At 44.4% G+C, this 16,757-nt stretch overlaps 1 protein-coding gene across 1 annotated transcript in view; it reads left to right on the top strand.

Moving 5' to 3' along the window:
* Window positions 1-2,521, top strand: part of LOC147727580 (uncharacterized) — a 176,999-nt gene extending 174,478 nt beyond the window's left edge. Inside the window, exon 13 of the mRNA XM_086963647.1 lies at window positions 1,495-2,521. Within this exon, the coding sequence (XP_086819773.1) occupies window positions 1,495-2,076 (582 nt within the window). The 3' untranslated portion in view covers window positions 2,077-2,521. The remainder of the gene's footprint in view (window positions 1-1,494) is intronic.
* Window positions 2,522-16,757: the final 14,236 nt, after the last annotated feature.

Genomic DNA, 16,757 nt, shown 5'->3' with positions numbered 1-16,757 from the left:
TATGATATTTATTATGGTAAATTTCCAGTGTTTAAGTGAAAAAGTCACCCAGCAAACCAATTTAGAAACAGATTATTTCATTTATTTAATGTTGAAGTTATTTTCAAAAATATATATCTCTTTTTGTAATGTTCTTGTTATTTATAAAATTCTTTTTTTCTTATTATTATATAACAGTTAATCATATCTTTGATAGATCACATACATTCATTCATGAAGCAGTTATAAACAGACAGTGGATGAAAAGAGAACAAAAGGTGTTAGCAATACGGCAAGGTGGATCACGACGCGCGTTTCGGCCAATATAGCCTTCCTCAGGTAGCCGTGTATTGCTTTGGAGGCTATTTTAGTGGTCTTCAAATAGCCACACTTTGCTAATAGTCGCGTTTTCTACGTTTCTGTCTTAGATTGAATACCTATGATGTCATGAATCCGCCGGATTATATGAAAATAGCCGTCCCGAAAATTAGTGTCCGGATGGGGCTCTGTTTTATGTTGTATAAGCTTCCTAGGGTATCTTTTATTGTTGATAGCTTGTCTTTGTAGATAGTTTGTTCGTTGGAATAACTTTCTTTAACGACGGTACTCTAGGCGATCTATTATTCGGCCGGCCAAGAGGCTCGGTTCTATCATTTAGGGTCCGTTTCTTAGGCGTTTCGCAGTGTTGGTAATGGACGAGAGCCTCTCGGTTTTAATGCCACATCTCGGCGGGTCCGGCGTGGTTTGTGGCTGCTAGCTGGATGCAAACTTGGGGGTGCCCAGGAGTGGACATTTCACAGGAAAGCCAGGAAGGGTTCCACGGCGATATGAATACAGCACTACGAGACCTCAGGGTAGAAGGCGCTATATAAATACAAACACATTTACATTTACATTATCCTGCTCGCGTCTTCCACTGGTGCAAAATCATACTACCTAGTCCACCTACGGAGCCATGAGCTCTAATGCAAGTGTGAGTGCATGATGTCTAGCATAGGTTTTGGACTGGAAGTGTAGCCATCCAGTACAAAATATGCCCAGATAAACTTTAAAAAATGTCCCACTTCGGAAGTGTGCTGTACAGTGCACCTCACATGTAAAGTAAGAAAATTTAGGAGAGATAAAAGTATTTCTCCATCTAACACCTACTTCAAAGTGGTATTATTTTTTGGCACAAACCCCCATCTACTATTGTTAGTAGATGGATTTTGTGTTAAAAACCGTAGGTGGTTGCATGGGAACGACCATGTTCCACCCGTGGAATGCCCCCTTGATGCAGAGTAATGTAAAGCGACTCAGGCAACTTTCCAGTGCAAAACAAGTTGTGTAATGGAAAGTAAATGAAAAAAATACATTTTGCACTGGTTGGCATCACCTTAGTAATGGAAACCCAGCACAACATGTTTGTCACTCTGAGCCATATAGTGTTTACTTAATGAATGCAGATATATTTCTGAAAAGTCTAGTATTTGCATTTCTGGAGACATAACTGATTCCTCTGTTGTTGTCAAGCAGGATCTTCTGGATACCACCGTCCAGCAGGCGGATGAACCCTACGATGCAGACAAAACCACTGACACAAATGATGCCAGTATCCACCAGCACACCGCAAGCAGCAATGAGCACACCAGCCAGGAGGATAGCACGCCATCCTTGCCTGACCACAGCGTAGAAGACAGCCACCCAGACACCCACACCAGCAACGAGAGCCCTGAACCCCAACCTGACCACAGCGAGGAAGTAGGCACCCACACCAGCAACGAGAGCCCTGAAATCCACCCTGACCCAATTGAAGAAGTAGACAGTCACACCAGCAATGAGAGCCCTGAAACCCGCCCTGACCCAATTAAAGAAGTGGGCAGCCACACCAGCAATGAGAGCCCTGAAACCCACCCTGACCCAATTGAAGTGGACAGCTACACCAGCAATGAGAGCCCTGAAACCCACCCTGACCCAATTGAAGTGGACAGCCACACCAGCAATGAGAGCCCTGAACATCATGTACAGCTGCGGGGCCTGAAACAAGCGACTGCTGACCCAACCACAGACAGCAGCGAAAGCACAGAAAGTCACGAGAACACCAACATAGCACCATAAATCCCCTTGAAACAAATGCAAATAGATGTGTCTGTAGACTTGAAGCACAACAGGAAGTATCATATTTTCTATTTTAAGGGTGTTTTACCCAGGATAGAATTATAGCAAAATATTTTCTAAAAGATATTACAAATGTGTTTATTTGATGCTGAAAACTACTATTTTCATTCTCTGATGGCTACAAATGTGCTTGCCACTCATTGTACGATATTAATCTGTACATTAGAAAGAAAACCTGGCCTTCCATCAATCATGACCTACACCTACAAGACAAATGTTGAATGTGCTCTGATAGAGTTCAGATGAATGTAAGTTCTAAGAATCACATGAAAACTAGTTTTATAGACTTTTGGGTTGTTGTTAACTCTTCCGATCCTGTCAATCAACAGAACGAGATCAAAATGTATATTGTTGTAATTTTTATAACGAATAAAAACTAAATAAATAGTTGGTTTCCATAATCATTTTCATGGTTCATAACAATAGCATAGTAGACTCTAAAAGGATGAGTTGGGATGATGCTCAGAGTAATCACATAATACACAAAGTATGCTCTGATGGTGGGGACACCTGGATTTTTTAAGTGAGGTCTAAACACAGTGTGTATGGAATAAACTACTTGCCGTCTATCGCCAGTTTTCCCAGCTCATTGTGGTAGTAGCAGTTCTCCAGGTTGTTTTTAACCACTGCCAATTAAGTATTTGTCACCCAGTGTCACTGCAGCCAGTACTGGACCTAGGGTACAAGTCCCAAAAAAAGAAGTGCGGGGGGGACTAACTAAGTTAGGCAGTATGCAGGAAACATCACAGCACATGAGATCATGGCCAATGACATCACTGCTCGTGACCGCACATGGTATCTCATGTGGCATCACAGGAAGTGACACCAGAGGAAGTGGCATCACAGCCATGACTTTATAAGAAGCGACATCACTAGAAGTGACATCAGATATTAAAGCCTCACACACATGTTCAGCATACCATAAGTACATGTGAGAGCATTACACACAAACACTCCTGATTTAGGCAGAAGACTCAAGATTCTGAAAGCTACATGTATAATAATGTTGCCTTTTGTCAGCGTAAAGCTTCCTTTACCCAAGGATTGACAAATTAACTCTGCCACCAGCCTGCCTCACCAGGCGTAATATTCCATATGCAGCACAACTCCAGGTGGATGTGATTGCTTTAGCTGCCAGTGCTCTCCGAAGGTGAGCCCTCTCTCCTATGCAAAGTATGCTTACTCAACCCTACCCACCAATTAATATGCACTCATTTTAGGAGAAAGGGACTCATTTTGCAACAACAGACCATGACCCAAAGCAAGATAGAAAGACAGAAAGGGAAGAAAGAAGAAAGAGAGATATAAAAACAATGCCGAAGGCAAAAAATAGGATGAAAAAAGAACCAGCAAGAATAAGCAAGTGTATATTAGTGAACGCGAAAGGTTATGGCAACATTGCCATTCAGAAATAGGACCCTAAGAAAAAGTTTGGCCTCGCCTTTTATGTTTTTACAAATTACACACTGCCCCCCAGATGTCACCTCCACATTTAGCAGCAGACATCTCTCATGTTCTTATTGTTGGCATTACTATATTTAAACCACCCTCATATTCATCTGCCCAACATGACAGCTCACCCTGGAATCAGTACCACCAGAATGCCCATACCAAGAATGGACCATAATATTTCACAGTAAGAGGTATCAGTTCCACCTCAAAATAAGTGTAGGCCATCCAATATCCAAAGATGAGAAGGAAATGGTGACGAAGGTAACTTACAAGATAAAGGCACGTGCAGTTCCAGTTTCAACTAGCACTTTCAGGAAAATGTTTGCTTTCACAAGAATGCATTGCTAGTTTGTATAGAAAAACTGCCCAAGTGTGGAGATATAGGAACAGTGAAAGACACCACAACTATGGCCAGAAATCAGAATCTGCACTAGACTACGCTCATTAATAAGAACTTGGCATATCTTTGACATGTTACACTGCCAAAATGTTGCATTGGAGATGGCCTATTTGACCTACTTGTTTACATTAACACTAACCTGTGGTCTTGCCTATTCACTGTAAACTCATCCAGCAGGAGAAAGCCCTAAGTATGCACACATTATCTTTCATGTCATATATAGCATAAATCTGAATTATATCAGTTTCCCAAACATAAGAGCATCATCACAGCAAAGATACCCTTTATAAGGCAGAACATCGCAAAACTTTACATATTCGCTGCAGTAGGTAGGTGTGAGAAGGGCAGAAAACAAGAACACCATACCCCAGCAGGGTAACAACTTGAGAAAATTTAACACAGCCATAACCAGCGCTATCGAATTTCCAGTGCTACAAAAAAACAATTTGTCTTCCTTTCAGGGAACACAGCTCTTCAACATTTAGTGACTGGAAATATTAGCTAAAGCACATAATTTTGATAGTTTGGAATTCATTTTTTGTTGTGGAGTGACAGATTTAGATATTTCTGGAGGAGCAAGCAGGATTATGCAAGGCAGTCCTTATTTGAAGTGAAAAATGCAGTTGCAGGATCTGCCTACCACCCACACTCCAACCTCATGTACCAAGAATTAAAGACAAAGCATTAACCTTTGAGGTAAAGTAGGAGAAAGAAAGAGATGTCCATCTAACGGCTAGAATTAATATTGTGAAAGCAGAAAATCTGTTATTGATCCCGGATTCCCAGCTTGACCAAATTGTGTGATCCTAGGCAAATCTCTGTCTTCTGTTTAATTTAATAGGCTGTAATGTTGCGCCATGTGTAAGGGCTCACATATAGAATGCACTTGACTTTCATGTGGCTTTTGCCGGCCAGCTACACTCTAACCTTATGGTCCAAGAATTTAAGACAAAACATTAACCTTTGATGTGAAAGAAAATAAATAAAGAGAATTTCACAAAGTAAGTGCAGAAAACTTGTGTGCTGCCCATAACCTCCATATGTCAGGCGGAGGCCGCAGTGATGATTGAGGGCTGTTGCCGTGGAGCATTGCTCTATCAAGAAGAGGTTTGTTGCCTTGTGCAATGCTGTGACCTGAAAGTGCTGTTTCCCTGGGTGCGCTGTAATGAATCCCATATGCCAGGAGGCGGCCATGGTAAAGTGAGAGGGCTATTGCCCTGGAGCCGCATGCAGCTATGAAAAAGAAGCAAGCCATTACCCGCGGAGAAAGAGCAACGTTTCAAATACCCAATAAACCGGGAGGGCCCAAGTCCTGCCACCGGATTCAGGGAGGCTTTCCATGTAGGTGGAGTAGCGCCTCTACCGTAGCCTCAAGGCTTCTGCTCAACACCGGGCTGTAGACATGTCAGGGCGCTCCAAACCTCCACTTCAGCAAGAGCGGGTAACACTGACTACTGGGCCGCGAGGCCTTCGGGGCAACTTTTGCAGAATGATATGCTTCAGGCTTTTTTAAGACTTCTTTCTAAGACTTGAGCTTACTAGTGTGGCCAAGCTGGTAAGTCTCTTCTCATAAATGGGGAATATCCATGATCTTTTAAAAGGGAAGTGGGATTCAAGAGCTGACCCAGAGAAAGCAAGTGTTGCTGCCTTACTGAGACCGTGTATATTATTTATACACACAATACATGGGTGGATGTTTGGAAATGCCCATGTACCACCCATGTAATCCTTACCCGACACACGGTAACACAAGGCAGCACAATGCGCTACCTTGCTTTGGTTGTTTTTATTCTTTTTACAAAGCCAGGCAAAAAGTATCCTATGAGGCTATTTCCTCTGTGCATGTGTGCTGCAGCAGACATGCAAAGAGGAAACAATGAGGAGAAATAAAGCTATTCTTCTCGTTACGCCAGCCTCAGGAAGACTCACCAGTTTGGTGCAAACCTATGTGTACAAATGTTTGTAAATATGGGTTTGCATCAAAATTCATGTGTGAAACCACGGGAACGCCCACTCACCACTTTTGTAATGCCTACATGATACAAGGTAATGCAAAGCAGGGCAAAGTGCTGCCTTGTGTTAGTTTTATTTATTTTTTCAACAAAGCCACACAAACATGATTTGTGTAGCACTGTAGATCCGAAAATAGATTTTGCATCAGGGTTGTGCTAGAAAAGTGACGGAACGCCAGCGCAAAATCTGGGCCTCAACTTATACATTTTTTTTTAACTCTGTCACATATAACGTGGCAACAAGGAGATGCACAGCAGTACATCTGTTTTGCTTAATTAGTTGCAAAGACTGAATTTTAAAATATCTTATGGGGTTCAGGCACCTGCTGCAGAGATCTTTGTGTTTTCTGTAAATCTGAAGGAATAGTGATAATGGTAAGATAACTCTGGCGGATATTACATTTTCTGGAAAAATCGGTGTTTTGTCTAGTCCCCGTTTTGACTTAAAGCAGCATACATGGTTAATGCGTCTCCTGCAAAGCACATCATGTAGAATGCAGATGACAGATTTCATTTTCTGTAGATAGGTGAGTAGGTTACTGCTTTGAACACAGAAATCCTTGTGTTACTTGCCAAACCTTCCAATATAGAAGATTGAGCTATGAAGGATGTGACTCCTACACCCAGTTACCCCCACTGTCTTATGTAACACATCCTGAACAATGATTTACAAATTTGTGTGATTTAATGTCAGTATATGTGTATGTGTGATATAATGTGCCCTGACACCCTACATTAGGATGAATAGGGCTTTAAAAAAAATACAACATACTGGTATTTAGATTGTTATTTTGCACTGGAACAGAGCAACATATCTGACATTCTTACAGTGCACTATTATATATGGGGGTCTCAACAAAGTCAAAATTGTGCCTCTATTAAGTACCTATGAAGTGCTAACAAGTTGTGTGCTTTTGTTTCCTTTCCACTGCATTTACATCTAGGTGTGAAGCTACAGGCAGCTAGCTACCAGCCAGGATACTCGAACAAACGTAGGCCTGATGGCCTCTTAAGTTTGGCCTTTGGTATGGCCTAGCTGGGGTCTCAAATGACAAAGCCCCCTCCCCGCCTGCACGGTGCTGCTCAGAAGGAAAGCATACACCGGGCAGGCGCTGATGAATGTGTCCCGGTGTTTGAAAATGTCACCGGGACGAGTTCCACATATTTTACTGTGGGGATACACTTCTTGGCAAAATGGATGGCGTCCACCCTGTGATAATAGTGGGTGAACGGCGTCCACCTGCCTGTACCCCCGACTTGTGCACTGGATGGATCTCTCTGGACTCGTGTTTCATGTTGCTTGAAATTTTTCAGTGGGTAACAGTCCTTCAAGTTTACGGATCCCGGCAAGCAGTTTTTATCTCCTCATGTTCAATGCCACTCCAAGGTTTAGGCGCATCCCTGGGGTTCATCAGCTCAGCTACTGCTAGAGAATTTGAAACAGTGGGGGTGGACAGCAGATTGCTGGATCCTAGCACCAGGACTTTTTAATAATGTTATTCTTATTTAAACAGGTGGCTGAGCAACCACCAATTGCTAACTAAGTTGTGAGACATACTGGCCAGTTACAATAATAGCAAAACCCTCATCACGCGTCCCAGTGATCTTGAAATCAAACCTTTCATACACTTCTAGCCATGCAATTACATTTCTCCATTCGGTATTAAATCGCCCCTTTTCCTTTCCCCAACAAAGACACTCACTCGCTCCTGCCTCCATTAAGGATCGGTCTCTTCGGCCTTCACCACTGGCCCCAAATTGTATCGATTTTTTGGGGCATCCTAGTGCCTGGCACACCAATTTGTAGGCCTTCATGCGCTAGTCCATATTGGACTCCCAGGCCTGAAGCATCAGGGTTTAGTCCTGCCCCAATAGTCTGATCATGTCCCGTCTCGCCACCATTAGTGCAACATTTCAAAATAGAAGTGCATAACGGTTCAGAGTTTATTCCCCCATATGCCCACGATCGCCAACTGTGGGGTAAGCTCCAGTGCGCCTACTTTCACCAGTAGTTCAGGATCCTAGGGTGTCAAGCTGGTAAGTGAGGTTGCCTCGGAAACACCATGGAATTGAAGCACAGTCCACAACTCCCCCTCACCGGTCACTCTGCACCAAAATTTATATACACTGGTAGCAAGAAGTGATGCCCGTGTGGGGAAAGCAGGGAAACAAAACAAGGTAAGGAGGGGAAACACAGAGTTTTCGTACACAGTAGGTAAGGTAGTCTGCTCGAGGGAAAGGGAGGCTTCTGTTAACCTTTTCCTAAAAGACAAAGAATGAAGATTAATATCAATCCTTATAGGTCTCTTATGATTATGTGAGGGAAAATGATGCATGCGACTACCTGTTCGTTATGCTGGATGTGTGTATATTCTTAGAGATCACCAATGTCCTGTTCACTCCACAGCACAGAGGTAAATAGGGAAAAGAAAGCTGGGAACACCCTGTAAGGTAAGTATATATTATGAATCCTGGTGTATTCTATATAAGGGTTATTATAAATGAAGGGACCTGTGGGTACCTGAGTAAGGGAATGTTGGAAGGTTGTCAATATTTTCCTGTTGTCTCCACAAGAGAGAATAGAGGTTAATAGTACTGTGTACACCCTACAAAGCAATATGCAAAACAAATTACTGTTGCTAAACCACACTAGCCATGTCTCTCTATATGTATGTATACACGGCCCTATATTACCTGTGTGGGGGTTTTCAGGAACTGATAAACAATCTTGGGTCTTCAATAAACACTGAGCCCAATAAATAATAAGGGAGCTAACCTCTCTAAGCCAAAAGCGTCACTACTAAATAAACAATAACTGGCCAAACACAAGTTCCAATACTAATATCCAGTAAGAGAAACGGAACCAAAGGCAAACTGCTATAGCCTCAAAGAACCTGAACCTGCACACAGAATGCAGGACAAGAATACCTGAAATAGCTAGAAGACGGGACTCGCAATGGACTGGAGACGCCGATTGTTGCACCCGACGAGACCTGAAAATGCCACCACCGTGACCCGGAAGCAAATCAGAACTTTGAAACCGGAAGGAACGCGAAGCGTTCTCCGAACAGCGAGGAGGGACTTTATACTTGATTCACGCATGGGCTAACCTCCGCGCATGCGTGTTGAGCGTCCTCGATGTTTTGCCAACCATTCCTGCCGCTAGAAGTGCCAACCACATATATGATGTTCGTGCAGGCATGACATAGGGCAACTCCAAACGGTGTGCACCAGCATGCCTTTCTGTCTGCAACCTCATAAGCAGAAGTGTGTGTCAATGTTCCAACAATCTGGTCCTCATCATATTGCCTCTGTGGAGTATTCTTTATGTGGTTTTGCAAGAGATAATGTAGTTGCCAGTACCAAAGTTATTGGCTGCCAGACATATTGTATTGCTCCTGCAGGTCAGAGAAAGTTATTAGCCCGTTTCCCTGTCAAATGTTGCCACCATGGAAATTACCAGCAGGTCACACTTTCCTTGGCCCTCCATGGTTTGCAGTCTCTTCAGGATCTCTAGGTCCCATCGCATTGGTTCCAGCATCAGTTTACCCTTCCAGCACAGGGCCTATTTTGCTCTATAGCTATGCCATGTCTTGACTACCACAGCTGTAGGAGTCGGTAGCGATGTCAACCCCTTTCGCTCTATATTCTTCAAATGCATCCCACTGGATTCATTGAGGTCAATCCACCATCACGGAGGGTTCCTGTTGTGAGGAGAGAGCCCATTCTTTAATTACCTGCAACTGCGTCTCCAAGTAATATAGGAGTAAGTCAGGGAGGGCGATCCTACCCTTTAGGGTATTTTTGGTGAGGAATGTCCAGGCTATTGCTACCTCTGCAACTGTGTGGAAGAACTCGTCTGGGACCTTAAATGAGATATTTTGTAGGACATAGAGGAATTTTGGCAAATACATCATTTTACATAAGGCAGCTTTGCCCATCAGAGAGAGGCAGTTTGTTTCCAGTGGCCCACATCCATTATGTAGGAGTCAAGGGTTTTTGAAAGATTTTTCTTGAGGAAGAGGTTTTGGTCTTTCGTAATGAAAATCCAGAAATATGTGAACCTCTAGGTTGTCATGTTGGGGTTAGCACCAGGTCTGTTCACTATCTCCCTCTGACAGTGGGAAGGCAATGAACTTATGCAAATTAATTCTGAGCCCCGAGTGGGAGCCAAATACCTCCAGAATTTCTAGCATCCAGGGGGACAGAGTGTTGAGGGTCTCCTAGGTTTAAAATTATGTTGTCTGCATACAAACAAACAACATCTATCCAATCAGGGTCCCAACATACGCCTTGTATCAGGGTGTCTATCTGCAGCCAGCAGGCCAGGAGCTCAACTGCCATCAAGAAGGGTAAGGGGGTCCAGATTAAAACCCTGCTGGGTGCCCCTGCCTCAGCTAAACTGCCTTGAAAAGGCCCCGTTCACTCTTACCTTGGCTATGGGGTCCTTATATAATAGTTTCACCCAGGCCGTGAACACCAAGCCCAGCCCCATTTTACCCTATATCGCAATTAAGTTGGACCACTCCACCGAGTCGAATGCCTTTTTGGTGTCCAGGGCAAGCAAGATGGCCAGTTTGGCAATATGGACACTCCACGCCAGGCATCTGGCCAGCCTAAAAATATGGTGTCTTGTCAGCCTGGAAGGCATGAAGCCTAATTGGTCGGACCATATATGTGTCCACCATTTGCAGCAGGTGGTTTGCAAGTACCTTTGCCAAGATCTTGGTTTCCAGGTTTACAGTGAGATTGGGAGGTAGGAGGCACAGTTCTCACTTCCCTTTCTAGTGTATCATTATTATCATTGACCTTCTACGGTCAGGATGCCCTCCTTTCTTGACCTATAGAACATTGCTTTAAGCGGGCCCCCAATATGGGATTTTGTGCGATTAAAAAATTCAGGAGGGAAACCATTTTGACCTAGTGATTCCCCCCATTTCATCTGGCCCAAGGCATCAGCAAACTCACACTCTGACAGTTCTGGATCAAGAGAGTGGCTCGCCTCCTCCAGGACCTTGGGAGCTAGTATCTCTCTAATGTGCTCTAAGCCACATGTGTCGTTCCCCCTCTTCAACCGGTACAGGTCAGCCAGATACATGGCAAAGGTGTGTGCTATGTCTGCTGGGGTTTCTCTTTCTTTCATGGCGAGCCACCTCAGCAGTTTACCAGCCTTGTTGCCAACCTCATAGAGTTTCCCCTGTTTCGCCCTAAACATTGCCCTGGCCTCTTGGTGCACCAGATAATGTAGGTTATCTCTCACCCCTTCCGTCTGGGTCACTAATGTATGGGTGGGGTTACCGGATAATTAATATGAGAGGTACCCTTCACAGCCAAAGGGATGAAAGGGGATGAAAGAATATATATATTCCCTCTGGTGAAAATATTCATCCTAATACACATTCATCCTAGTACCATTCATCCTCAAATATAGCCCCACATGGATATATGACTTTTTTTCAATATACTATATGTAGTGCCATTACACAAAACCTTTTTTAACATTTTTATTTTATTAAAATTATGGTTAATAAAAAAATAACTCAAAGTACTCCTGCCCTGGTACAATGATTTTAAACCAATTCATCCAACAATCACAAAGCAATGTCACATAAGCACATCAATATCATCCACAATTACTACCATTGAATTAATAAGTAACACAATAAAAGACTAAGGAGAGAAAACATAAGACAATCCACTTTGCTATCATGAACCATCAATCAGTGTGAAAATTCAATCAGGGTACTCACATGATCACTTATCAATTTTTAATCTATTATTCCTATATGTTCCACAGATAAGGCTTCCGCCAGAGGGAATATAAATATTCTTTCATCTCTATGGGTGGGGTTAGCCACATAGTCGGCCTCCCAGGGCACTGTGTTTTGAGCTCTCTGTGCCCTTTTTTCTTTCCATCCGTTTGCCTGAGACCTGTGCGATCACTTGTTTCATGTGACTGTCTTGTAGGCCTTCCAAAGGTGTACCTCAAACTCTACCATCCCCAAGTTTTCTATAAAGTACAGATCTGTGGACTCAGTGATCCACTTTCTGGTGTTTGAATCTGTTATGTCCCACAAATCTAGCTTCCATTCCCCCCTTATCCACAGGGTGTCTGTTTGTAGGTGCGTTACCAGAGGCCAGTGATTTGAGATGCTCCATGGAAGGATTGTGGTTAGTCTGAACCTGCCCAATTTATGTCAAGTGCATTTTTTCTGGAGCTGTATGGGAATTGTCTTATTCCCGGGCATGTCCTCCAGCCACAGGTCCACCAACCTCATCAAGTCTCGGAAGGAAGCCAGGCGTATGTCAGTCCTCAGTCTTTCCCCAGACATATCATCCTATCCATGTGGCTCTGCCTGGTTAGATTAAGATCCCCTACTACAAGAAGCAGGGCTGTTGATATCTCTGCTGTCCACCGTCCTATTTTGTCCAACCCCTCAGCCTGTAGCCCGGAGGCGAGATACTAAGAGCGAGTGCCAGGTTCATCCCATTCCACCATCTGCATATTGCTGGCTGGCATCCGAAGCTATCTGCCCATGTTTGAAACACTTATAGACAAATGGATCTGCAGACCAGTATATCCACTCCCCTGGATCCAGAGGAAAAGCCTGCATGCACCAGCAGCCAGTTCTACCACGGTTCAACATCCTGCAGTGTTTCCCCACTAGGTGTGTTTTTTGCAGGAGGACTATATCACGGTTATGCCTTGATAGGTATTTCCACATTGCTCCCCTCTTCAACTTGTTGCCTAGGCTGTTAATGTTCGAGGAAGTACCTTAAGTGTTAGTTCAGGGGGGCTTCAGTGTTGTGTCACCATCATTGTGGGTGTCTTCCTCCACTGTCACCATAACCAAGTGTTGAATCAGAATGCCCTCTTCTAAATCCCACACCGCTCAATCCACCCTCCCACACTTCTTGTGCTGTGGATATGAAACTACCCACCACCCCAACAGCGAGTGTCTGTCACCCCAAACCAATTAGCAAGAACTTATTGTAAACAAACAGTAATACTGTTTAAATGGGAAGGGTCAAGTACTTTCCCACGACGGTCATGTCAGTATCAGTTTTAGCAGATCGCCATCAGATCTCTGGGAGGGGGGCAACTCTACATTGTCCAACATTGGTATGTCTGCACCTCATACTATAGTTTTTTCTGCCATTGGGGTAAGCATTGGCCGAGAGGTCTAATCCAAGCCCGCCCCAGAACTCTCAGGGTTGCCATCACCCTCATTTAAATCTCTCACCAAAGTCTCTCACTTATTTCCTGAGATCCAGGAATAATGAGGTTGAATACCCGCTACCATTTTTGCTCTTTCAGTCTCTGCCTGGTCTCTGGTTGGGGCTGCCGTCAGCCATATGAGTGGCCTACGTCGAGGCCGCTGTCTCTGACACAGAGGTCGCTGTCTCTGACACTTATGGTCCTGGGATGGCTCTCGTGAATCTGGGATCTGATAGCTGTGTGATTTAAGGCACTTTTATGCTGCAGCAGCAGTCAGACAGAAATGTGTATCTCCCTTATTGCTCACTGGCAATTTCGCTGGGAAGAACAGGGAGTACTTAAGAATCAATATTCAGAGGTGGCATTTTACCTGCAGGAACGTTTCACGATGTCGCTGAACAGTGTTGGTGTAGTTCCCAAAGAAGTCCCTTTTAAAAGGGACTTCTTGAGGAAAAACAGTAGGTTTCATTTTGCATGACATGCTCATAGTTCATCATTAGAAGAAATAGACCCACGGATATTCTGTCTTTTTACAGTTTTAAGGTGAGCCAGGCTCAGGGCCAAGTTTGTCAATGGTGATGTTTTATCACCACAAATACAATGTATGACTTTTTGTGCTCACCACCCCTGCCAGGACACCATGAAGTCCAACATTAGTCAAGAAGTAAGTGATAAAGGATGGGTACATGGGTACACACACACAGCAGGGTAGATTTAGTTCTTCTCCATTTTCTGTTAATAATTTACACAAATATTTGTTGATTTTTCGAAAGGAGAAACATTGCTATTGATGGGCACCGAAAGGCAAGTTCCATTTTGCTCTGTTTTTTACTTTGGATATATTCACTCGCTTCCCTCTGGGCCATAACTTTTTAGGTTCTACTTTCAAGTGTTATTGCTTGTTTTCCATGCTGCTTATAAGCGTCTGCCCAGAAGAAAGTCAAATCTTAACAAAAGTACAGCCTGCGCCAAGAATTCTACATTTATTCATGGTCGATAGTTCAGCCCTGAACATTGGGTTGAATCTCCCTGTGCACAATCTTGTCCTCTATTCAATAGAGGGTTTAAAGTTTGTATGGTCTGCTGAATGAAACAGTAGTCAATGTTTGTAGTTCAATACATTTTATATAATGATCTTCAATTCAATCCATTGATATATAATTTTCAAAGTCCATCATCATGATCCTTTTAATTTACAGAAATCCCATGCATTTCGGGCAGGGAGCCCTTCGTCAGGGATCACTCTGAAGTTAAATAAAAATGCTTTGATTTAGCAATGAAACCATAATAGAATTAAAAAATAAATGTTAAATTAGCTAATTATCTTATCATGCGTGATTTTATTTGTGATCTATGGATATATTATGACCATTGCAGGACGAGGTGTAGAAAACGATGTACTTGAAAGAGCGCGTAATTAAATCTTGTGATGGTTATCTGGTGAATCCAGGGTTAGCCAGATAGTGATTAAAAAACCAAGTGACCCTGCACAGATACAAAAATTATAACAGTGCAACCATGCTTGAAAGGGTGATCATCGAAACTGAGTTAAAACCCCAATGTAAACGATACAACGGTTTCTGATGAAAGCGTATGTGAGGTTGTTTAAATAGCAGGCACGATGCGTCCATTGGGGCGTAGGGGCGTAGCCCCACTAAGCCCAATGGACCCACCGCGTCGTGACTATAATAAAAATAAAAATATAGAATGATCGCGCTACCCGCCGGCCGGGAAATCCGGGAGACACTTCATGTGACCCGACTTTTCCGGAGTGAGCAGGGGGCTGGGCCTGCTGCATCTTGAGTGACAGTCCACTCAGTTGCAGCAGTACTGCGCAAGTGAATTTTAGGGCAGAAACTTGCCTGCGCATGCGCAGGTACTTTCCCTGCTGAAGTTCCCCTTAGAGAGAGCACCAAGGGGAGGGCTGCAGCCCCCGGGGTTGCAAAGGGTCGACTGGGCGAGCAGTCATGGTGCCCCCCTAGCCAATGCCAGGATTGGCTGGTCCAGAGGTCCACGTGTGCAGGCCAATCATCGGGACCCCAGCCGCTGTGACGTTGTGACTGACTTCGATATCGAATGACTCCCGCCTCACCGACTGTCAAGGTCTCTCCCACCCGCTGGCGTCCCGGCTCCCAGGCTCTCCCAGCAGTGTCTCCACCAGCCCTGGTCTCCACGGTCCCGGCTCTCGGCTCTGCGGCATGGGGCAGTAGCAGCTGGTTGAAGCAGATCCAGCAGAGAGCCCCCCTGCTTCCCGGTGCCATGTCCATGACCCCCATGGCCCCCTGGCGGGAGTGCGGCTGGCTGCTGCAGGGCTTTCTGGTGCTATCTCTGGCTCTGCTGCACCTCGTCACCCTCGGGAACTACCTCCAGCTGCGGGCAGAGCTGCAACGGGAGCTGAGCAGCGGGGGCCAGCACAGCAGCCCCCCAGCAACGGGACCCTGGCGCCGCCGTCAGGTGAGTTCCTGCAACCACCTCGTGAGAAGTCATGACTCATGTCTTAGCACACCACAACAGTGCATGTTTTCCCTAGACATTAAGCTTTTCATTTAGAGGTTTACTTTTGAGTAATCAGGAAACTGCAGTGACATTGTATTTCCATAGAAGTAACTTGCAGAAACGACGTTTCACTGATCTTTGCCTTTTTCCACATTGATAAGTATGTAGTTTACATCCACATTTTGCTGGTTCTAATGGGCCTATATTTAATGTGTTATTATGTGGTATAGAGGCCTCCCTATTGTGCTTCTTTCCTCCCTCTCTGCGCTCCATATTACACTTTCTCGTGACCGTTTGCTTCTCCCCTGCCCGCTCTCATTTCTCGCTCCCACTTTTACTTTTCCTCTTCCACTATACATTGCTCTTTTTCCCTACTGGTTTACTTGCCTCCTCCCGGTGCACTCTGTGTTGCATCCCCCCACCCTCGCCTCCCATGTCACTCACTACCCTCCCTGTGCCTTTCTGTTACTTCTCCCAACTCCGCCTTGATTGCGCCCTGCCCTCTGAGTTACTTCCACCACCACCTCGACGTTCCATGTTTCTCTCTCAGTCTCTCCCCATTAGATTGCTTCCATTGCCGCACCTTCCCGTGATGGTTCTCCCCACCCACGACTCCCATTACGTTTCCCTCGTGCCCTCCTGATGCTTCCCCTACCTCCAGCCACTACGATTGTGCCACACCCCTCCTATTACTTTCACCCCCCATGCTACATGTTACTCTCGCCTTTCTCTCAGTTAGAATGCTTCTCTCCCACGCCCTCTGTGTTGCTTCCTTCCCTCCGCACCTCCCATTACGCTGATCATACAACTGTGGAAATTGTGTTGCGTTTTATTTATTTATTTATTTATTTATTTTTTCCTTTGTTGAATGCATTTGTTAATTTTTTCCTGATGAAAAGTGTTTGTATTCTAGGTATGCTTAGTGAGTGATTCAAAGCAGCTTGTAACCAATAGGTAACCAATATAAGGCAGGGGAGATGTGGGTGTGTGACTTGGCAGACACATAACGTCACAGACTGTCGTGTTGTGTAAATCAAGTGTC

The sequence above is a fragment of the Lissotriton vulgaris genome, chromosome 3_1, assembly GCF_964263255.1.
Source record: "Lissotriton vulgaris chromosome 3_1, aLisVul1.2, whole genome shotgun sequence".
NCBI classification, from domain to species: Eukaryota; Metazoa; Chordata; class Amphibia; order Caudata; family Salamandridae; genus Lissotriton; species Lissotriton vulgaris.
The sequence above is the reverse complement of the archived record's forward strand: the minus strand, read 5'-3'. Positions and strand labels throughout refer to the sequence as shown.